The sequence below is a fragment of the Colias croceus genome, chromosome 14 (genome assembly GCF_905220415.1).
Source record: "Colias croceus chromosome 14, ilColCroc2.1".
NCBI lineage: Eukaryota > Metazoa > Arthropoda > Insecta > Lepidoptera > Pieridae > Colias > Colias croceus.
In genome coordinates, this window is record NC_059550.1 from 1,274,054 (window position 1) to 1,299,902 (window position 25,849).

Sequence of the window (25,849 nt, forward strand, 5' to 3'; positions counted from 1 at the left end):
TTCATGGTTTTTAAAGTGAAACTTTTATTACATCGTTTCAAACTTTTTGGTCTGTGTAGCGCATGTCGCGTGACGCACGATACGTACGATAATTATCGTACAAATACGTTAATTTTTAGTTAAATGTCTATAGTGTGAAAAAAAGTTTCACTTTTACCGTGGTTTCATAAAACCACACAACATTTTTTATATTGTGTGTTTATTTTAGGAGTTTGTAAATTAAAATGTTAAAAACAGTTTTTTAAAGGATTTTTTATTTCTATTTAGGTACATCGAGTATAGATACGAGATTATAAAATTAATTAATAAAGGAAATTGAGATTAATCAATCCCTTCTTTAATATTATAAATGCGAAAGTAACTCTTTCTGTCTGTCTGTTACTCAATCACGCCTAAACTACTGAACCAATTTTCATGAAATTTGGTATGGAGATATTTTGATACCCGAGAAAGGATATGTTCTTTGTTTGTTATCAAAACTTGGCTACTTTTTATCCCGGGAAAATGACGCAATCCCGGAAATCCCACGGGAACGGGAACTGTGCGAGTTTTTCTTTGACTGCGCGGGCGAAGCCGCGGGCGGAAACCTAGTTATAAATATAAAAAATAATGTCAAAGTTGACTAGAAACTTACAAAGCTCTATTCCTCATAACCCATAATACTACGTTTCAGGGTCCAAAAGAAATTCGCAAATCGGACTTTTTGTAAAAGATAAAATCGGTTTATAACCTGGCTGACGGGGGGTAAATTACATTTCGCCTGCGAAAGGCCTACATAGCTGCTGTGAAACACTAGTGGTCTTAACGAACCTAACGCGTGAGCCCTGTTGACCTGAAACCTGGCTTAAAAATATCCTCTGAGTTGGGTTAAATTTCGTTTGGTGACGTTTTCATGTAATTTTAGATGATTTGATGTGGTGTATAATATAATTATGATGTTATTATGAGGTAAAAATAGAAGATAATTTATTTTGTAATTTTAACGAGGTAATAGTAACTTGGCTTAATTTTTAATATATGCACAATATACGCTTAAATAGCATTAGAATAATCTAGTTGAAATTTAAATCAGATCTGTGTTTTTTTTTTCGTGGTGGAGATGGATGGATGGATGGATGTATACTTACATACTTACTTTCGGAAAAATACATTACGATAGTAATTTATGGATAAGTATGACATAAGAATGAAATAAGTAAAACATTATTTATTAGAGCAATACTAGCTAGCTCCCTCTGAAAATTAAACCCTCCCTATTCTATCCCTCTCAAACTAAACAATAATAAAGAAAAAACCTAGGGTCGTACATAGAATCTAATAATCGGTCGTTTACCTTTGAAACATGTCATTGGAGCGTGAACACAAATTAATTATCGCTTCGAAAAAAGGCTTTAATTAAGGCTTAATCTGTTTTAGATTATAATATGATGAAGCCTAGAATTATTCTTTTAATAGATAATACTTTGAAATAATGAAAAGATTAGTATAATCTAAGATTTGCCGGAAACCTGTCTAATGAAAGAGACGAATAACTACATATAAAACACAAAAAAGAAATCCCTACTAATATTATAATTGCGAAAGTAACTCTGTCTGTCTGTCTTTCTGTCTATCTGTTACGCTTTCCCTCTTATACCTCTCAACCGAATTTGATGAAATTTGGCACAGACAATCTTTAGATGCTAAGAAAGAACATAGGCTTTTTATCTTTTTATCAAAACACCACGCGGGCGAAGTTGCGGGCGGAAGCTAGTACACAATAAAACATAATAATTGAGTATGAACTTTATAGCAGTTGGTTATTATGAATTGATCATACCAATTTAAAAATGCAAACTAATAAAATGTCACTACAATATCTGCAAAAATTGTATACAGCTATTGCAATAAATAGCTTTAATCGATGCACAACTCGCTATCAAATATACACTATCGGATATACGAGCAATTGAAAACAAAGTAAGCTAATTCATATCCAGTACCCTATCATCGAAAATTATATACTTAACCTGAACGTTCCTTTGAGATGCACCCGGCAAAAATGCACTCTCAATACCCAGCTTAAAGTTTAAATTGAATTGCACAGTATTATGTTTGCAGCCTGGGGTCTAGCCCGGGTTTAGCTCGTATCCTAGGAAACCGACGGCACCCTCCCCTTCCCGGCAATGCATTTCATTACGACTAAATATTTTAAACTTTACCCATACAGATTCAAAGTTCAATTTCACATGAAATAGACAACGGAATTCAGACTAGCGAATTCTTGCGAGTTTCTATGTTTGTTTTTGTCGGAGAATAGATGGGGTTTTGATTGGTATAGCGGTTTGTTTTAAAAAGTTTAGCGAGTGGTTGGCTCGCTTGTCTTTTTGTATGTACGCTCGGAGGTACGGAACCGTGATGCGAGAATTTGTATGAAAATATTATATGATTCCACTCGTATTCTTTGGTTCGCGTCCTTTTAATTTTTACGGAGCAGATGGTCCATTCAAATAATTCAGACAACGGACGTTGTGTTGAAAAATAAAAGTGGATTGAAGATAGAACGCAAGTTTTTGCATAAATTAAATCAATTTAAATGCAGATTGGTTTTCGGTGATTTGCTTTATTAACATTTCATACATTTTAATGTAATTTTATATGATTAAAGTTATTAGAATGAAAACTGTGTGTTGTCTGATTACAATTTTCACAAGGCAGTTTAACCTGTCTTTAGAGTTTAGATTACATATACCTAAAGTTAAAAATATGTACCTATTTCATGACGTACAAATAGCTATCTTTTAGACCTGCATTTTGGTAGTACCTAAATTAAATTGAAACTAGGCGGTTCACTGAGCTTTGAAAATTGATCTCTCTCCTCGTGACATTTTTTATTAAAATAGGTGTTCTTTTAACAGTCGTACACGAAACTAACGAGATAAAATATATGGTAGTTCAATAATTTGCCTTATCAGGAACTACAAAAAGAGCACTTTTAAACATACATATTACATACACTTATAAAAACGCAAAAAAAAACTTCATCAACTCAAATCATCATCAAAACATCAAAATGTCACCCTAAAATAATTTAAATCCATACAATATAACAAGTGTTAAGTTCCCCGAACACTATAGCGGTATAAGTGACAAGAGTAAGTACTCATTTACAATTTTTAACTCGCTTTTCCCATGGGATTGTATAATCACATCTCTAGTGGCTGTCAGTTCGCAACTGTCGGCTTTCGCACTGTATATTGTGTTCTAGTGTTAAGGGAATTCGTTTGTGTGTTTGTTACGCAATTAAAAGTATTTGTCATGTTTGAAAAAGGAGGTTTCAAAGTTGATTGTTTAGTTGTGTTTGTTACCTCAGAACTTTTGAACGGGTGAACCGATTCTGATGTGTTTTGATTTGAAAGTTTGTTACAGTTGGTCTCATTTCAATTCAATAATATTCCTATGTAAATTATAATTTAAATCGATTACACTGTACATCAAGATAACCATGCAATTGTTTTACATTATAATTATGTATATTGAAAGTCACCAAAACAATTATCATGAAAAGCATCTATTGAAAAGATCAAAAGACCATAGTTTTATTTGCTAAATCTGCAGAATTTTAACATACAAACAGTAGCACATTTACTTCTTGACAAAATTTAATTTAATTACTTTTTCAATTAAAACATACTTACCACAGTGCGCATTGCACCCACAGATCACGAAACACCTCAACACTAGAGGGCGTTATAATTACGATTCATTCCTGTCCTCGCCGTGCAGTGTGCATAATTGCTGCTCGTTGAGTTTCATTGGTGAAAGTGCGTTTTAATATTTAATTGAGTGTAAATTGTGTGAATTTAAAATTTGAATATTTTTAACGATATGTTTTGGTAGTGCTGTTGACAAGAATATGTATGTAATGGATTTTAAACTAGATTTGGTGCTATTAATTTTTAAATAAAAGAAAAAACCGGCCAAGTACGAGTCGGACTTGCGCTCTAAGGGTTCTGTGCTGTGGGGACCCCCCTCAATATTTTTTTTTTAATTTGTTATTTTACGCGTCGTTTGGATGCAAATTCAAATAACTGATAAAAGTTATGAAAGGTACCTAGTTGTTTAAAATACTGATGTCATATCTAAACTGCATCTAGGTTTAGGTTCAGAATGTTATTCATAAAAAATACAAACGCATATATTTCAAATGTAGTATGAATGAAAGACAAATAAACATAAAAATAAGTAGTTTTCCATACAACGAGGCACCTGTTTAGTCGACTGTTTTTTTATGTTCCTGCTTCTAATAATTATATGCAGTATGTTTGTGTTCCAGTAAAAGATAAGATGTGACTGTAGATGTGATGTATTCTTTAATAAAACAGACGAGTATTAAAATTAAATGTTTGAATATGAAATTTTAATAACCGGATTGAATCAGACTTGGCTTTGATCAATTTTATGTCCATAATTCATTATTCATTAAAGTTTATCTTAAAGTTAATTTGGTGATTTCATAATACGTTGAAAATGGTCAATATGCACGTAGCATATTGATTCTAAAACACCAAGTTAACTATTTGTACCTACTTTTCTGTACAGACTAATTAATGTAACTGAGAAAATGTAAAGTCTTACTATATTTTCATTTTCCTTTTCTTTGAGTCGCATTTAAAATGTTAAATTTAGCCCTCTACAATATTAATAATACCTACTTATGATATTTCAATAACAATATATTATTGAAAGTACTAGCTAGAAATCGCTTAGCTATAGCTACCACTGGACAACATACCCGCCCCGCACATAAACATTTTGCACGCTCGGCCGATCTTTTTGATATAAATCATAGACAACATGCATAACATCGCTCGCATTCTGAGCTCGCACAATGCGACGTAATGAGCGCATTCCTAACGCATGGGGGTCGCTCCCCGGGTTCAGTGGGCGACGGCCTTATGCGTTTTTTGTTTGTGGAACATTCTTTATGGTATTCGTAGGGTGGAGTGTAATATGTGCTAGGTGATAATTGTCTTTGGATAATTGTTTTAGCTTATTGTTTGTAGATAGTACAGGATTTTCAATACAAACGTTTTCTAAAGATATTTCTTCTTATTTGATTTGCCTTTTCTGTTACAATTATTTTCGAATTTGCGTGGGCAATATCGCTGACTAATGATTAATACCACTCCTTATACTTACACATTTTTGATGTGCTTTTATTTACGTATGATCTATTTCATAATTAATGGCTCTAATTTTAATAATAATATGCTACTTTTAATCACAGCTATGCTACTATTATATGCTATATATAATATTTTATGCTACTATTAATAGTACGACCATTTTAGTAGCAGTAGTTTCCACTCCAATCTCTTCAATTATATATTGCATATTAAAGTTGCATACAAAGTTTGGATGTTACAAAGTACTAGGCATACAAAGTACTATAAAATAAATAATTAAATGTCTAATACGTACGTGGAAATGTATTTAGCTGCAAGCTCGTTGTTTACAAAGCGTTTAGTTATTCCGTTTCGAGTCGCAAATTAGATGTCATCGGGAGCTTATTGCGGTGTAAGTGCGTGTTTAAAGTTTTCCAACGTGTGTGTTGGAAATTAATTAATTTTTAACGTTTGTAGAGTGCTTATGTGTAAAAATAGCTTTGGATAACTCCTACTTATCAAGCGTGATTATTGATGCAAAATTTTTACCATGTCCATTACCGTACATTACATTTTCTCATAATTTACATTACATTATATTGTACCTAAGAACCTTAAATAAATTGTACTTATCTGTCTCATTTAAAAAGGTCTATGTAACATTCTGCAAATTAAAATAATTCACATTTCCTTTATGTACCTGACATAAAGTCTGTCTTATTAAATTAAACTCACATAATTATTCATCAAATAGTTGTATTTCCATCTACATATTAATTTGACAACACATACATAATAAACATTAAGTGCTGATTTACACAGGGTCAGTACTGACTACAAATTCGAGGCAAATCAGTGCTGACCCGAAAAAAAACCCTGTGTAAACAGATTTGAAGTCAGTACAGAGGCTTGAAGTCTATGTAAACAGTTAAAGTCAGTCGCGGCGCCGAATTTCGGCGCCGCGACTGACTTGTCTACTGACCCTGTGTAAATCAGCACTAACTGTAATTATTTTGTATGTAAGTATGTAGGTATAGCATATGTGGTACAGTGTGACACTCGAGTGACTTCAATCATGTAGCCACGTCAGCATCTTTTGAAAGAAACCCTTTGTGTTTCATTCGTCTTGTGTTTTATGATGTATGTTTTTTTGTACCGCAACCTTAGTTATATCTTATATCATTTGTGTGCTTTATTTTACGAATACATTTAGATATTAAATATTTTTTAACGGATTTTAAACGAGATTAATTCATTATGTTATTTTACTCGACGTTTCAAACATTATACAGCCAGCGTGGTCACGGGGAATCAGTATCCATTGAGAATAAATCGCGTTTAAAATCCGTTAAAAAGTCTTTCATTTCTATACCCTTGGTTATGTTCTGATGGAGGCTACCATAATATAAAAGTAGGTGTAGAAGTAAATAGGAGGGAAATATGCTTTCGCTATCGAATTCAGTTTTAAATTGCTTTAAATTATTATAACTATGTAAGCACCTATTACTTTTTTGTTATATCGGTAATTATGATTCTTATAACATTCAATGCATAACATTATTTAAAATTCTTATTATAATAATTCTCAAGCGGAAACATTCTCGCCAAATAAGGAATGAAAATATGCTTGAAAACAAAATTTCGTAGCATTCTTAGCTAGAGAATAATGCTGAGATGCTGGCATTCGTTCCAACGTTTTCTAAATCTCTTGGAGGCTATTTCCACTAAACATTAATACACATACAATAAACATTAGCAGTATCTTGACAAGAAATTATTAAAAATTAAAAGTTACTTCAGAAGCTACGAAGCGACAAACAAATACACAAAAAAATTAAAATCAACATTAATTGTCCTGCTTACTTAAGACTGTTCCAGTATGAGCTATAAACAAACATTAATATTTTGAAAACTCAATCACAGAGACATGTTATGTATGGCCCCCTACACTCTGGTTTTGACACATTATAACCGCGAGTGACCCCTCATTTGATATTTCTCAAACCATACCTGGGGAGTACCGTCAGCAACACATATGTCATATGTATAAAATATAAATACCTATATATACCTACTAGTGGTCCGCCCCGGCTTCGTCCGTGGTGCATTTTCGTAATAAAAGGTAGCCTATGTCCTTTCTCGATTATCAAAATATCTCCATACCAAATTTCATGCAAATTGGTTCAGTAGTTTAGGCGTGATTGAGTAACGGACAGACAGACAGTGTTACTTTCGCATTTATAATATTAGTATGGATTTCATTGGTAATAATTGAGAAAAAGATGGTAGGAAAGTACAAAAATGCGTAATATAAAAATAGGAAAATAATAGTCGTTATTAAAATGCCTTATTAGTTATTGCATTACGGTAGTAATATTAAAAGAAAAAAAAAACAAAAAAAATATGACCCATTTATAAAAATGAGTAGGTAAATGATGCATGACTTGATAGTGGATGTTAATGTCAGATAATAACATGTTTTTGTTCCAATGAAAACTAACATTGTTCTCTTTAAAAATGTGGTCGACTGGCACAACGCCATTTTATCGCAAACCAAGTAAAACTTTAACTGAAACGTAGACAACAATACTGATAAATACACTGTTGTACGGTGTCCATGTAACGGTGCATTTACATCAAACGAGCGAATGCTCATTCTAACCCCACTATGTCAAATTATTTTAGCGTAAACAAGCGGTGCATTCGTTCGTTGTTGTTAGTGCGTTCAAAAAGATTACATGTTCTTTTACCAAACAACAAATGAATACTAGTTTTAGTTCACACTAAAATATCACGAAAGAGTGCTCTTGCTCTAGCTCAAGCTCTATGTTCGTTTGATGTAAATGCACCGTAATACAATAAACGAATCTGAAATATAATATAACGTCTTTAATATTACATTTATAGAACAGGTACATTATTACAAACATTTTCTTGTAGAGATAAAAACCACACCTTTGGATTCTAAATAATGTACATTGTAGTTTCATAAATCAAGAAGTTAAATATAATCAATAATTCTCAAAAAAAAAATTCTTCTTTAATGAAACGATTAGTAGTAATTTTTAACCGACTTCAAAAAAAAGGAGGAGGTTATCAATTCGGCCGGTATGTTTTTTTTTATGTATGTACATGCTATATGTAATATCGGGAAATTACTTAGGTTAGACACACTACGAACCACCTAGGTACATAAAACGTAGCTGATTTTTAACCGACTTCAAAAAAAGGAGGAGGTTATCAATTCGGCCGGTATATATATATATATATATATTTTTATGTATGTACACCGATTACTCCGAGGTTTCTGAACCGATTTACGTAATTCTTTTTTTGTTCGATGCCGGATGGTATCGAATTGGTCCCATAAAAATTTTATTCGGATAGGCCCAGTAGTTTTTATTTTATGAGCATTTTTATCAGTATTTGTAAATGTTGCAAGTGCAAGTTTGAAGTCGGTTATTTTTAACGCAGTTATCACTTGTAGTAATAAAGTTTAAGAATAATTCTTCCCTTCAAGTACGGAATAAAAGTAACTGTTCAATGTAAGTAGATATTTATAAACGAATTCGCTACATATAACGCTATATTAGTTTTCCTGTAACTTATTCCTGATACAATATTATTTTCTATTTATAACATTTTTATATTCATAATACAAGGCAAAAATAAATTGGACAAAGTGGTAATTACTTTTTTGTTATTTGCCAGCAATGGCGGGTAATTTGTGAAAAGTTTTGATCGATATATTTACGGGCCGCGGGTTTTTTAGTATCATTTATCAAGGAGGTTACCATGATGTCTTATAGCAGTATTATAGTGTGGGAAAGTGATGGCGCTATACGACCTATATAGCGCTGTCTTTTTTTCATACTGGAAATATTACTGCTTTAAAATATTATGGTGTGAGAATGATGATGAATCGAACTGGATTAAACAACAGGTTAGGAGGGAGGAAAAAATTATCTCGTCAAATAAATGATGGATGTTTTTAGTATTAATGTCTATTGGTTGATGTTGTATGGAAGTTGTGGTTTAATCATTGTGTTTGTTTAACGGTGTGATTAATTTTAATTTTTATGATTTATATGGGTATTGGTCGTAAAACATTTATTCCTATATAGGTATACTAGCCTTCCGCCCGCGGCTTCGCCCGCGTTTTCAAAGAAAAACCCGCATAGTTCCCATTCCCGTGGGATTTTCGGGATAAAACCTACCCTATGTATTAATCCAAGTTACCCTCTATATGTGTGCTAAATTTCATTGTAATCGGTTCAGTAGTATTTGCGTGAAAGAGTTACAAACACACACACATCCTCACAAACTTTCGTATTTATAATATTAGTAGGATACCTAGCTTAGATAAGAATTGTTTTAGATCAGGAAATAGGTAACTGGTTACGCATTATTTTAAAAGAATATTGTAGCATTTATGTATATGATAATCAGATAACTAAAAACGACTTTGAATATGTATTTTTCACATTCGCTTTACAATACATACATATACCAAACGATGTCTGAATTAGCATACTAAAACTGAAGATAGTCATGATCTCCTCTTAATGGTATTCAAGTAATAATTATAAATGTTATTAAAATCAAAATACAACAAAGCTTTGAGTATGATACACTTGTAAAGCGCTCTTTTGACTCTACAATTGTCTCATGCAGGAATTAATTGAAACTGTAATATACATATAGTTATTTCTATAAATATATTATATGTAGGGTTAGTATGGAAGATGTTAACGGGGATTGTTTGTGTTATTTTGCTGCGTAAATTAATAATTAAATTTTAAATTAATAACTGTTGTGATTTGTTAAAATGGCGTATTAATCATACCTTCGTGTGAGAAATTGGTAAAGAGTAAAAAAAATGTTATTAATGTGGAGATTAATAGATTAAATGCTTTATAAGCGACGCCATTTGTAATCAATTGCTCGTACGGCAAGGAATAAACTTAAAAATATGTTTTTGAGATTTCATTTACATAAAAACTAGCCTACGGCCCGCGGCTTCGCCCGCTTTGTCTAAAATCTAATAAATTATATACTTAAACCTTCCTCTTGAATCAATTTAATAGAAAATGATGTCACGAAATAAAAAGCTATTTTATGTCGAATCTGAATGGTGTCTAGCGTAAACATAAACATCGCCTTTTCTCGTATAATAAAGTCATTTAGTTTTTATTTCTACTCGATTATACAAGCTTATATTATGCATATTATAATTAAAAATTACTGTGACGTTTAAAACTTGATTTATTCATTAGTATTCATAACATAACCACATGTTTTGAAGAAGTAAGGGAAAACCAGATGTCGATAAATATTATGTTGCTTTTTTTTGTATTGATTTAGTATTTACCTACGGATCCTAGGATTTGTCCTAGACCTATAATTATTACTACATAGCCAAGATAATTATAGGTCTAGGAGTATGATTTCGTCCATATATTAATTAAATACATGAACACTAGAGTGAATGACTCTTTTTTGTATATTATGAAATTTAGAATAATAATTAAGACCTATTCATAACTCTAATTACATATTTAGCAAAGCTTTTACTTTGCGAACTAAAGTACATGGAATCGTAACGATTTTTTTCTTATGTACTTTCATGATACATTTATGTACTAGGAAAGTATATAATATCTACTACCGAGTATTCAACGAAACCCTCTCACTAATTATCTCTTAAATTCCAAGACGGAATACTTGGGATTATCCGAGTGTCGGTTCTGTTTTAATATTCTATGGTGGATGTATTTTAATTAAGTCCTGCAGTGGTCGTTTGCGGCGTCTGTTTGCACGTTACAAGCAGTTTTAATTTTGAGATTAAAGCAATGTTTTTGTTTGCTTTGCGATGTCTCCGAGTAATACATTCGTTTTATCTTGTTTGTGTGTCGTTTTGATGTTTCTGCTTTTGAGATTATTGATATATGCACTAATATTATGTATGGTGACAAACTTTGGAGTAATTTGAACTTATTTTTTGTAACTAACGGATGTGAGAAAATAATCTTTTTTTTATTTTTAATGATTGTGTTTTGTTTGTTGCAGGTATGTATTTGATAGTGATTAGCTGATTGTGTGAGTATTGAAGATTATTTTTTGGAGAGTGGACATAATATAGGTGTAGCATAGATCTTAATGCCTGATTATTGTTAAGTGAAATTACATAGGTATATAAGTTTACAATTCTGCATCTTTATTACTTACCCCGTTGCTTAAGTGTCTTATTATAATTTATAGTTTTTTTTGTTATTATATGGTGACATTTTCGTGAATGTTTTTATATGTTTTATAGTTTGTTATCGGTTATAACTATCCAACAATCATAAATTGAACGAGATGTTTTTGATTTAAAATATTTAACCTTATTCACATATTTAGGGAATTGTTTCATTCAAAGTACCACCGCTCATTCGCCCTAATCAACCTCCCGCTTTTGACGATTTTGAGAAGGCCGAATGCTTAGCTGACAGTTTAGAGGAACAATGTTCCCCCAGTCTCGACTTGACCGACTCGACTCACATTAACGTAGTTAATCAAGAGATCGCACGCTTAACCGCAAGCCCTCGTACCGATGCCGAGCCTTTGTCACCAACGACGGCCACCGAAGTAAAATCGTTAATCAAATCACTCGCTAGTAGAAAGTCCCCAGGCGGAGACTCTATTCCCAATAGAGCTCTGAAAAGCCTGCCGCCCGCCCTTATCGCTCTCCTAGTAGCTACTTTTAATTGTCTCCTGGCCAATTGTACCTTCCCCGCTAAGTGGAAGGAAGCAATTGTGATCGGGATCCACAAACCGGGCAAACCCCGGAACGTGGCATCTAGCTACCGTCCCATCAGTCTCCTCAGCTCTCTGGGGAAAATCTATGAGAGAATCATCTCCAAACGCCTCTGGGACGCAGTCATTGCCAAAAAACTGCTCCCAGACGAACAGTTCGGCTTTAGACGAGCTCACTCGTGTCCCCACCAAGTACACCGCATCACGGAGTACATTCTCGCGGGCCTCACCCGCCTCAGACCCCACAGAACGGGAGCGGTCTTCTTTGACGTAGCGAAGGCGTTCGACAAGGTCTGGCACAACGGTTTGATTTACAAACTGTACACTCTCGGCGTGCCAGACAGTCTCGTGTTCATCATACGAGACTTCTTGTCTAACCGGTCCTTTCGCTACAGATTAGACGGCACGCTCTCGTCTTCACGTCCCATCCAGGCCGGAGTCCCTCAGGGCTCCGTCTTGTCGCCCCTCCTATTCGCGCTATACACTAGCGACATCCCAAAGCACGATAAAGTGCAATTATCCCTCTTCGCGGACGACACGGCACTCTACGTGTCGAGTCCATACCGCAAAAGAATAGCTCCACTCCTACAATCCGCGACCGATGCATTAGGCAAATGGTTCCGCAAATGGGGTATCACTGTGAACCCCGACAAGAGCGCCGCCGTGCTCTTCAGGCGCGGCGGCCCCGAGGCCATAGATAGTGTCAAACTCTATGGCCAAGCCATTCCATGGCAAAAGCACACTAAATTCTTAGGCGTCACTTTAGACGCACACATGTCATTTAAAGCCCACATTAAGGCAGTCCGTAAGAAAGCCAGCTATGTCCTTAGCCGGCTCTATTACCTTATTAACAGACGCAGTAAAATGTCCCTTAGAAATAAGGTGACACTTTACAAAACGGTGGTCCGTCCAATCCTCACTTATAGTAGTGTAGTTTTCGCGCATTGCGCTCCCAGCTCCATACACAAGCTCCAGACGATTCAGTCGCGGTTCATGAGAACAGCGACTGGAGCGCCCTGGTTCGTGCGTAACGTGGACCTACATAGGGACTTAGAACTCCCCACCATAGCCCAATGGATGAAGCAAGCGTCTAAGCGCTACTTCGACAAGGCTAAAAACCACCCTAACCCATTGGTGACAAAGGCCATCGCATACGTCGCGAAACCCGATCCCACTCATCGTCGTAGGCGGCCGAGACATGTCTTGGACGACTCCGACGATGATATTACCAAAGCTAACGCACGGCTAGACTCGGCGATTGAAGCCCAACGTCGAACAAACCGCGACACCGCACACACCACAGCAGAAAGCGTACACCGTCTTCGCCGGCGAAGACGAGGTCCCTTGTTCCGCGTTCCCGCGCCCACCCGGGTGAGCGCCCGTCCGATTAGGGCCCTTCTGGCCTCCTCCACTCAAGCGACAGCTCAAGCCGAGGTTCGTGGTCCCCGTCAAGGGGGGACGCCCTTGTGCATGTCGCTACCAGGGTGAACCTTCAGTTCACCCCCGCGTCCGCGTTAAAATGTAGAAGCCCTTCTGGCTAACATTGAGAAACACCATACAAAAAAAAAAAAAAAAAAAAAAAAAATTCAAAGTAATATCAGATCCCGTGTATGTTAGGAATAGATTAAAATATACGCGGGATGGAGTAATTAATGCGAAAGCTGACGGCCGCAGATGCGTCGTGAATCATTTGATATTGTCAAAACAACCCCTTGTAACCCCCCTGACCCCTCGTAACACCCGCAACCCCTTATTTAGGGGCTGTACTTGCGTATAATGTCCCTGCGAATGGGAATGCGTAATTGTGTGTAAGTTATGTTTATTAGTAAGTAGGTGTTCCGTGTTATGTTGGTGAAGGTTTTGGTCGGTTAATCGAGTTTGAAGTAAACTAGTAAAATAGCAGTTATTGAGTTTGATGTGAATTGTTTTAAATGTATTAAATATAGAATAAGTAGTATAGTTTGTCCTGGAAAACTTTTAACAAAGAAATTTCTAAAATTTACAAACGAAATATTAATAAAACCGTTCAGCCGTTCTTGAGTTGCAACTTGTAAGTGCTGTAACACGACATTTTATATATTACTCGCCTGCGGCTTTGCCCGCTTTGTCTAAAACCTAATAGATTATATAGGTACTAAAACCTTCCTCTTGAATCACTCTATCTATTAAAAAAAAACCGCATCAAAATCTATTGCTTAGTTTTAAAGATTTAAACATACATAGGGACATAAAAAGCGACATTGTTTTATACTATGTAGTGATGATATAGAAGTTTCTAACCATTGTAATGTAAAGTATTTAATATCGTGCAGCTTGCGATCTAATACCAAACGTTTCACACCGAACTTTATTCCAAGTTTCCTTACAGTTCTTTCTCGGCTTAATTTACGTTCCTTGTACGGTGAAGTTTTCCAACGATTTACCACCACCTGTCATAGTTCTTTGCGAATAATTCGTATTGGAAAGGAACTATGACATTGGAATAGTTTTAAAAGGGTTTTACGTAAATATTAAGCAAAGCCTGTACCTGTTTAAATGGTGTAAAATATAGTACCTATTCATAGAAAATAATAATAACAACGTTTAATTTTATATCATCGCGTGATTGGCAATCTTGTTTGCTTTCTATCTTTCCGTAATAATGCCTCTTACTTAATTATTATTCTTATCATTTACATGTTCAATTGCTTGCTCTACATCCAATTTCATTCGATTTTTTTCAAATTATTGATCTCAAATATACATATTTCAGATCAATCAAACTCAAAAATTTATTTATTCAACTAGACTTGAGAAGAAGTTCTCTTCTAGAAAGAAGCACTTTTGAAACGTCATTACAATATTAAAAATATTTTAACATTTACCACCGATTCGGAAAGCAAGTAAACAAAGAAGTATCTATGGAGAAGAACCGGCAAGAAACTGCATAGTTGTTCTTTTAAATTCTTCACTAATTTGCAACTTTATTCTAAACATTTACACGTACAAAGCGCACGTCACACGTTGGGTTGTTTCATATCGATGGGTTAATTTTCGCAACTTATTTGCATCGTGTCAAAGACGCGACATCTGTATACAAATGCTTGTAATCTCGCAATGTGACGGGCTCGAGGCGTTAGACAAATGTTTGCTGAGATTCCCTTGATTAAGGGCTCGTATGAAGTGAGTAACCGGGTAGTGAGTGTAGCTACGTGAATCAAATTGCGCTCGACAATAATGTATTGCGTTAATTCATTTCAGGGATTCGCTTTGAGTGCGTTTCGTGTGAGCGTTTTTATGCTTTGATGGTGTTGTGTGTTGTTCAATTGTTTTTTAAAGATGTAATATTGAGGGAAGATGGTACTATTACTTTAAAAATTATTGATTGATGAATGATTTATTGATTTGAATTATCTATTACAAAAACGTTGATATTACGTATTCTTATTTTTCACGTATTCACATATTATCACGAAAAATACTTTATTGTACACCTCATAGAATACATTTTACAAACTTAATAATATAATATAACAGTGTATACTTTTTGAGCCTTATCGCTGGCAGCGATCTCTACCAGGCAACCCAGAAAAGACGAGGAAAATAAATGAGGAATTTTATTATTTAATCAATTCTCTTTCTCTACTTTTTTATTAATTTTTTGAACTATATGACTTGACTATAACAAAATTTAATTTTTATTTTTATACTCATAATGTGCACGGACCTTTACGACCAACGACAAATAGCATCGGTTTTTGTGTGGTAACGAGAGATTCTTTATGAAGAGCCAGCCGGCTAATTAAGCGGCTGTTTGAATAAATAAAAACACGCCCTTTCACAAATAATGAGTCGCGACGGAAGCCGGGCTTGAGTTTGTCCGTAAGTTTCTATGCAAACTGCGAAGACAGAAAGGTTTTAATATAAAGAAATGAAAGGTTATTCAATTTTTCACTTGTGCAGTTTTAAATGGATTTTTACTTTTATTGTACTTACAATATTTTGAGGCTTTTTGAAGTCTTTATACACGTGAAAATTGAAATAAACGTTTTGTTTCTTTTAGTGTCTTATACAAAATTTTGATATTATTTTAATAGCAATGTAAAATAGGGTAAGGTTATAAAATGAGTTATATTTAGCTCGTAATTCCTTGTATTTTAGTGCTCGGTTAAGCTCTTGGTTTATTTCGGTTGAGACGGAAATTAAATCGTTATAATGTACCAGTAAATGTTTTTATGAATTATATTTTTACTTGTTACTTATATTATTGCAAAAGTTACTTTATGTAAAATATTTGTAAAGATTAAAAATAAATGGTAGCTCCTACAGTTTTTAAAAGGATTTTCTTTATTCAAATGTTACTTTTCTTGTAGGATTGTAGGCCAGTGTAATATTATTAAAAAACTGTAACAAACACGTTGATCTAGTTAGCTATGAATGTAGGTTGTTAGCACGCAAAAGTGGCTTTAATATTATGTATGTATGTATGTTATAATGAGATGATGCATTCGTAGTACGCATGTTACGTAAGGTAAAATAAAATAATGTTTGTAATAATTGAATTTTGGGATTTACTTGATTTCAAGGTAGACAGACGGTTATTACATTATATTTATTTCAAAATGTAGGGTAAAAATAAAAATACTTCGTGTTATAGTAAATTTAGTCACTGTGTTTCCAGCTTCATCAGTTTAGTAGTTTATTTACAATACACATTCTCTCTTGATACTTTTAAATGTACTAAGACAATAAAACATTCCACATAAACTAACATTCTAGAGACTATCTGTCTATCTATTACTCCCCATTAAAATTGTAAAACAAAGAATACATTAAAACGCACTTTTAAACCGCAAACTACTCGAATTGTTATTTAATAACAAAACCAAATGTTGAGCCCACGTGGGGTGCCCCGGGCGGGATTATGCAAATGCTTGAAAATCTGCCCTTGTATGTATGTATGTATGTATGGCTGGATGTGAGTGCTACGGACAGCGGCTAGTATTTCAATTTTCAATTGTATACGGATTTTTTGATTTACATAGCAGTGTGGATTGGATTGTTTTAATTTATGTATTAAAAATAAAACTTATGTACAGCTATTATATTTGTATTGGAAGCATAGATATAAGAAAAGATATGGATTAAAATCTAATTTGTTTTATGCGACTTGGTTTTTAATATAGTGGTCATTGCTAAACTAGCCGAATTAACCTTTTGAACGCCAATGACATCTATAGATGTCATGCGCAATCGTGCCCTGTGCGCCAACGACACCTATACATGCCAAGAAACAGATCATAGATAAATACAAAATAAACATATTAAACCTTTACTTTTACGTGTTTTATTTATACAGTTTATGAACTGAATCCCCAGTTATTACATAATTGTACACAGTAAACAAAATTGCCAAGTAGTTATTCAAATATTTGATGACAAAAAATAACTTCATTAATGGCTAAAAAAGCATGTTCTCTCGCGCCAATGACATGTATACGTGCCTACTAGTGATGTAGTGTAATATTCAAGTAACTTCATTAAAATTTCAGCGAAATTACTCTAATTCGCTTAATTTTTGTAATAACTACAAAAAAATATATATAAGCTTAGTCACTGAGAAAAAAGGTAAATACTACATTCTTTGGTATAATACCATATTGTCTATATTGTGGATATTGTTGATTTGAATATTTTCCTTTTCGCCAATCATGCGCATCCCTAGCACAGTATCGATATGCAATCCCTTCTGCGCCATTGACATGAATAGATGTCGGACTGGTGACGTCGTAAGCGCGTGCCGTGTTGTTAAGTGCGGAAAGTTGTAAAAATATTTTATCGAGTAGGTATCTACCAATATTATAATCAAATAAGTACAAGGCTATTAATGAGCATAATAATTATATAGATAGGTAGGTAATACAAGGCTGTTAATGAACATAATGATTATATACAATTGTTGATTTTTGATTATTTTTTATTTTATCGTCACAAACACAATGTATGCGTTCTAGCATAATATTTATTGTCCATGTAATGATAAAAATTCGCTTAGGTCCAAAATGTATAAATATCTCTAAAAATCTGTAGGTACTTAACCTTACCTATTTAGCAGTTTTCAAAATTTATTACCTAATAAGTCTAATCAGTGCCTTTATTAGAATATTCTTATGATACAAATTGTCGCTATGTCATATCAAAATATGGTAATTGACCTAAATAGGTACCTACATATAATTAGTATTTGTAATAACTCAAGTATTAAACTAAATGATTGGAAAATAAATATGTAGTTTTAATGCAATTCCCTTTATTTAAAGGTAATAGTTGTTTTGATATTTACAAATAAACACTCCACAATAATACCTGTAGTTCATATAAACTTAATAAATAAACTCGATAAGTTATAATAATATACAGCTACACATCCCTAATCAGAAGCGAGATATTATAAAAAAAAGGATGGTTGCCCGCGCCATTGGCATGTATACATGCCAATGGGGCGTAACTGATAGAGAATAGTGCTGTAACTTGCTGCAATTTTATATGTATTTTTGTATCTCAAAAGGTTGATTTTTTTTGTTGATAGTTGCTATAAATGTGGTCTTAAGTTTTTACAGTAGGAGATGAGGCTAAATAAATATTATTTTTGTGTTATAAGCTGTTTATTCAAATATTCAGACGTGAATTATTATGATTATCGATAACATTTTGGACTCCCTACTATTTTCAAGGTTATCTCATTGAATTTGTGGCTTGGCGTGGAGGGCACGGCGATGCGTTTTTGCTCTGGCGGTCAAAAGGTTAATAGTATATCAACTATAACAAACTTTAATCACTATCAAATTATTATTAATCTTATTCCGATATGCATATATCTAAGATGTAAGTACTTATTAGTTATTACACTTACAATTAATCGTAAAACTATATAAATATTCTATTCTTGGCTATGACAAATTATCAAAGTCTAAATCAACACTTAACTCATAAAATTTTCTAAAAAAATCAATAAAAAAATATACCGGCCGAATTGATAACCTCTTTTTTTAAGTCGGTTAAAAAAGTACAGTCTTCAACTTGAGCTCCTCTATAATGAACACAGCATCAGGTGACAGATCCGAGAAGCAGTCTCACAATTTCTATCGAGCTATAGGGATTCCGACGTTGGAACTAAAGTGCCAAGCATTTTCAATTACGTTTGCACAACGCGTAGGATCCGTTTGAAATAACTTGAGATACAGATTTAGATCTGATTGTGTGGGAGTTTTTTATAAGACTAGTAGGAGTTATAGGTAGGTATATATAAGGCTGTTCTGGGTAGAGTTGACTGCTGCTTCTAGAAGAAGTTTAATTGAACAAAATATGTTTGAATTTATATGTAATACATTGTGTAATAATACTAATGTCTATGTATACATACGTAAATGTATGTGCCGTCATAACTCGCTGTTTGTAGAGTTATTTTTTTTATCATATACCTACTGTCTGATAATAGAGTTATTTCCAAGCTATGAAAATGGTACTGTTTTTCGTGGTCTCGGCCATTATTTAGTTTATATATAATAATATTATATGCGAATCACTATCTGGATTAAATTTTTAAAGGATCAACTATTGTTTGAATATTATATTATATTGCCATATCAAACGAATTGCTTCATCAATATTTGTTTCTAGAATTTTTCGTACCAATCCAGTTAATTTTAAAAGCGCGAATATAATTGGCCACACCTCAAAACGACAATAAACAATAAATTCGTATTAAGATTTCGAAGCTCACATCATTAAGGGTCTAATCGAAGCATTTATATCATACTCCGCCCTTGCCCGGGCTGAAATCGTTTTATAAGTAATATTTATGACTCAAACTGCTGGGTAATTATTTAAGATACTCCCCTTCAGTTCTGTCTCCCCCGCACCTAAGTTACGGAGTTAAAGAAATAGATAAAACCTATGAAATAAGCAGTCTAGTGGTAAATGGTAGGTAAAACTATGTTATGGCGATTCAAAGTGCTTCTAGAAGTCTAATTGAATAAAGAGTGTACCTATGTACCGATTTAAAACGTTCGTGATCGGTATATTATGCTCTTAAGGATTGGTATTTCACTATTTATGACTGTAATAATTCATTTATTTAATACAATATGATGTAATTCCAATGACAAATAATAAAATACAATCATTTGTTAACAACATTTTTTTTGGACTGTAAGTTACTTATTGATTTTAAATTTGGTTAATACGTCGCTACCTCACGTTCGAACTTATAGTCTATATATTATCTTCTATTGTAACTACCAAAGGTGTAGATACTCTAGGTTGACTTACTTTTATTTTATATACTACCCTTATAAAATATATATCCACATGTAAAATATACGTCGTTAGACATATACCACTGAGATCTTGAGCTATATTTTAAGGACTGTCACTTTATTATATTATGTCAAAGAGGCTTTGTCTCATCTAGATATTTTTAATCTATGGCAGAGTTCTATTAGAATACGTGGATGAGTAAACTTCGCGCTCGTATATCAAGCGTATCCAGGTAATTTAATGTAATTAGTATATATAACTTATGCATACTTCGACTTTCTTCGTAATATGCGAGATGGCTTGTTTTTAATTTCGTTTTTCAGTAATTTTCCGTTGAGTTTTGTGAGTAATTATCATTTATTTTGGTAATGTTAATTTAGATTTCTGTTACAAATAAGTTTATTATATATATTGGTGAAATGACGTCTGTTTTTGTTTTTCTAAAGAAATATATATTGTACGGTTTTTCTAGTTCAGACTTATTTTTCAAGTAGAGCGTTGTTTTATAAATAAATTATAATAATTCGTTGTCGTCTTTGTCTATCTATTAACCGCTTCATTTCATTGATAAAGTCATCATATTTTAATTGAACTGGACCATTAAAAATGATGAAGTGTACGGCAATAACGAAAAGGCAATCAAAATTCCAATTAGATTACTCGAATAATTTCTCAAATAAGTTGAATGTACTCCAAATGAACATCAAATAAGGGCCCTTGTATTTGAATTCAATTTTGATGTAAATATACGTCAGTAGCTATCGCGCTTTGAATAGAATATTGGAGTTGTGTGAAAACCAATTAGCTGGCCGGTAACTATGGTAACAGGACTGACAATAGTTTGGGGCCCCCTGTATTGGGGAAATAACGATGTTCTTAATGATCAAATGTGTGTTCTAATGGATAGAGAGGTATAGATGACAATTATCGGCCTAATGATATAGTAACAGAAGTGTATTAATGGAAATTGGGTTATCCGTTAAACAAGAACACTAAAAAGCTGCAGATGGTATATCTCTTAATAATAAGCATATTTTGAAATCGAAATTCCTTTTACATTAAACAATCAATGAGACAAAGAGGTATAAGAAATATTTTTTTATTTGTTGAGTCATAAAATTTCCTGTTTTCTAGTTCGTTTTAAAATTGTGAATCTATTGAAACCAGTATTTATTAATTGATAGTTTTATATTGCAATTTACATTAATTTTCCTAATTGGGGCCTTAATTAAAGGGCCTCAAAGCCGCGAGTCCGGCCCTGCACTGCCGTTAGGGCATCATAGCTGCACCAAGCTGATAACCGAAGCGTCCATTAAGCGATATAATGGTCGCGAAAAATTGATGAAAAAAAAAGTTCGAGGCTTTACCGCTCCATGAATACCTTCTATCGGTTTCAATGGAACGATTTAAATTTTAAGATTATCGCTTTTAAATTAATAGCGGGCTATTTTTGCTTGGTTTGTTATTTTAAATAGAGATTGATATATCAGCTTAGTGTTGCTAATTTAATAAATACGTTTGTGGTTCCGTTTAAATGGTGGAACCACATTTTGTATAATAAGAATACGGGTAGAGATAGTAGAGCACATAATGTGATACAAATAAAACATTAGTTTAGCAATTAATATTACGAACGAAAATTATTTTACGACTCATGATTTATTTAAAATTTAAATGCTTTTATTAATTAAAACGATAATTTACAGTAACTACTTCATCAATTTCAGTTTTTTATTTGAATTTGTATCGCCAGTGTAATCGTCTAATTAAAGCTACTTAATTAGTATACTTGTGTTTAAATTTGCAAACTGAATAAAAAAGTAAATAGGCTTTTAACGAGGTTTCCAGTAAACGGATAAGGTAAATTTAACCCTTAGTACGCCCTGAAGGTGGAATCATACGTGTGAATAATTGCATCAAAAAGCTTTTATTGTAAATGAAAAATCGTATTTTCGAGTTGAGTAATATGTTTTTGTTGAGCCGGTGTAAGTGAGGCATGGATTTCCTTTTGTTCGGTTGATTCAGATTTAAATGCGATTTACTTGTTTTATTTATTGCACTGGTTCTTATAATTAAACTGATGTTTAGGATACTAGAATCTATAACCTAACAATTACAATATTTAAAAAGCTAACACTACTATAAATTATATCTTTAGAAATAACGTGCAACTTTCGTCTGCATAACTAAGTATCAAACGTACACGTAAATTTACAATGAACAGCTTGCTTCCGTATTTCATGTGTCCTTATTATACCTATTATATCTGCTACCTATTATTTTTATTCATAGAGTATTTAATACACAATCCACTTAAACTAAAACATCGTTTTTAAAATCTTAAAATCGTAAAATATTGCAATTCTCAATCTGCTAAATCGAAACCTTTTTATCCGTAGCGATGAAAGGCGTTCTCCGTTCAAGCACTTCTAGTAGATATTTAAGCGCTGCGGACTAGCGGTAGTTTTTAACTGAACGACATTTTGCAGCGGATAGAAGCGCTTTACAGCGCTTAAAGTTTGATGTGCTCTGAATGCGGGCGTTAATTGATTTTAAACCGAATTACTGTACAGTGGTGACGGCTTAGTGAACTGAAGGAAAATAAACAATAGGATTTGTTTAGTTTAATTGTAGTGTAAGAAAATATTTTGTTAGGATTTGATTGGGGTATTCACTGATCGAAGTTAATTCGTGAAAGTTAGAAGAAAATTTGTTGTAAACAACTGCTGTAACAATAAATCTATCAAAGTTAATAATTTTCTCATAAAGATACATACTTTCATCTATTTTCAATAGATGTAATAAAACATCGAAAACTGTATCAATATATACGTAATAAAAACTAAATTGCCACACAGCAATTCGTCGAATAACTTTTTTGCTCGTATTGGAACTGTATACGTCGAACATGAAAGCACGATAATTGACGTAATGTTAGAACGGGAAAAATCGCCCGCTAAACGAGTGGAATATAAATTTTTATTTATTTAACGCGAAATACCTCTATACCCGATAACCGATCCATCAAAAAAGGTCGCTAAAACTCTCAAATTTTAACGTAACATTTTATCCGTATCGCTACTGATTTGAATCACAGATTCGGATGAACTTTCCTGTTTACACTTTTTCATCCAAAAATCCATCGAACTTTATCGAACTGAAATAGATTTCATACAAAGGACGTAGCGAAAACTCCCAATATCAATGTAGCCCCGGGCCGGTGACGTTTGGACGTTCCAGTGATACGCGAATGTAGACTTTAACGTCGTAGACATAAAATTTATTGTTTTGTCCACTGCTTGGACGTTTATACCTCACTCAAATATGCTCTCTATGTTGTAGAGCTAAGCTTCAAATTGGAATGGCCCACATTCCGAATTCAGACTGATAGGTGATATCAGTGTTTGTTGAGACAACTCATATATGGCTAAATAGGAAATTCGAATCGGTCTGTATTTTGGTTTTGAAAATGCTGAAATATTTTTCATAATCTGACGAAAAATTTAAATCAAACGGCGTAAATTTTCACTATCGTAAGCTTTGACGAAACATTTTCTACTTGATATAAGACTACTTTGAGTATATATAATGTATGTTAAAGTAAATTAATTATTACAACGTCAATCACTTATGCTCATGCTCATTAAATAGTTTTCAAGATGTATTTTCTTCACAGAAAATCTCTTTGACGTAGCAAGTTTCGTAGCACATCCGTAGCCGACGGCAGACGTAGCGCTCTATACGACTACGGAGCGTAGAGCATATTTAATTAACGCAGCCAATGATCTTGTGCAAGGTTTTTAATATTGTGTAATTTTCATTTTATTAAATAATATGTACTCTTAAGTTATGTATATATTTTATGTTTATATATTTCAACATGCGTTTAAATGCCTTGGGATATCTTAGGAATGGTATTGCAGATTTTCTTTCCTTATTTCTCATGAAATATAATGGTTGAGTACAATATATTTTATAACTATATCTTCGTAACTACTAACTATATATTTTAACACAAACACTTTAAAAAGGTATCAATGAATTTAATATAACAGGAGCTAGAATTAATAAAAAGATTAAATCTAAGGGCGTTGGCTCTTTGTACGCAGAAATAAGTTACAGACATTTAGGGGAGCAACATCACAAAGGACGTGTCAAATACAATATTTCAGACGCTTATAAAGCATTAAAGATAATTATAGACTGGGGAATTACGTTCAATTATGATGTACTGTGGTCAATGATTGATGGATCAAATGAGATTGCCAAGTGAATTGAGGCGGCAGTTTGTCGTTTAGAGCGCTTTTAAAGTGAAACTTCTGCGCGTTGAGAGTAAAATTTCAAGATGGCAAATATCATGGCAATACAGTTACGTCAGGGAGTATGACGACGATTTTGGTATCTTTGAATCTTGCCAAAGATGTTCCACTTCTGACACGCGTGCTCAGCACACACGCTTTTTTATCTTATTGATCGTTTAGTATTTAAGGTTTTTACAGAGAAATGGTTAATAATAATGTATAATGTTATTAATTGGTTTTTAAATTAAATTAACTTTGCCCCATTTCGTCGAATATTATTTAATACCGAATTTTTTTGATAATGCAAATTTATGCATTTATTATAGAATAGATAATATCAGATTAAATTATTTCATAAATTCAGAAACATGTTAACAGAAAATTGATCAATTATTCATATTGATAAATATTTATAGATTAAAACATAATAACTATTAAATTTTACAAATTACTATTTGAACTGTATATTTGAGGCAAAACACATATATATATATACCTATAATTTAATGATGTTCACGTTATTAATATTTTATTATTCCCTCCATTTTGTCTAATGTACGTCACTTACAATATAGTTAAATGATTATTTAACTGGAGTTAGCTTCAACACTGTTTCTAAGGCTAATCAATAATTCGACATAAACAGAATTACTTGAATAAGGAACAGTACACACTTGCCGACTAAAGGTAAGTGTATTTTAATACGTACTATGTTTGTATTTTAATACGTACAACTAATATATAACAACAGACTAACAAGTGCATATTTTATTGAAGTCAAAATCACCGACATCAGATAATAAGACTTTTATGATTGTTGTAGCCCAGATTTTTTACTTTTCAATCCTTTTACAATAGTATTCTGGACATTATATGGAAGTTTTTGTGTTGACTAATTTGAAACATAATAAAACTTGTGCATGCAAATGTATGTAACAATAAAACTAATGTGTTTATCATCAAGCTAAAACGTCTATCTAATAAAATATGATTAGACAGTTTCAATTATTTGCATTTTAAAAAACCGTTTATCACATCTCGTTTCTTGCGGCAAAATTCGCGCTGCAAAAACCTGCGACCAGTCGCACAGTCGCCACCGTATAAACGGCCTAAACAGGACAAGCGTCATCTGCGCACTTCAGCTTAACAGCTTACAGGCCCATTTGCATCGCACCCAGTTCTAACTAACATGCCTGAAGTTTAAGCCTTTGACAAAATAATCAATAGTTCTTGTTTAATCCTTTGCTTTGACTTAATATTAACAAGTATGTTCTTGAGATATATCGCATATTGGAGCAAAACCAA

The 25,849-nt window shown here is 33.1% G+C and overlaps 2 protein-coding genes across 2 annotated transcripts in view; both read left to right on the forward strand.

Moving 5' to 3' along the window:
• LOC123697539 overlaps positions 1-13,424 on the forward strand; it is a 45,158-nt gene extending 31,734 nt beyond the window's left edge. The window contains exons 2-3 of the mRNA XM_045644084.1: positions 11,550-12,412; positions 13,243-13,424. Coding sequence (XP_045500040.1) covers positions 11,550-12,412; positions 13,243-13,336 — 957 coding nt within the window. The 3' untranslated portion in view covers positions 13,337-13,424. The remainder of the gene's footprint in view (positions 1-11,549; positions 12,413-13,242) is intronic.
• The window catches only part of LOC123697258 (acyl-CoA:lysophosphatidylglycerol acyltransferase 1-like), a 111,244-nt gene that overhangs the window by 40,684 nt on the left and 44,711 nt on the right, over positions 1-25,849 (forward strand). The gene's annotated exons all lie outside the window — the stretch shown is intronic.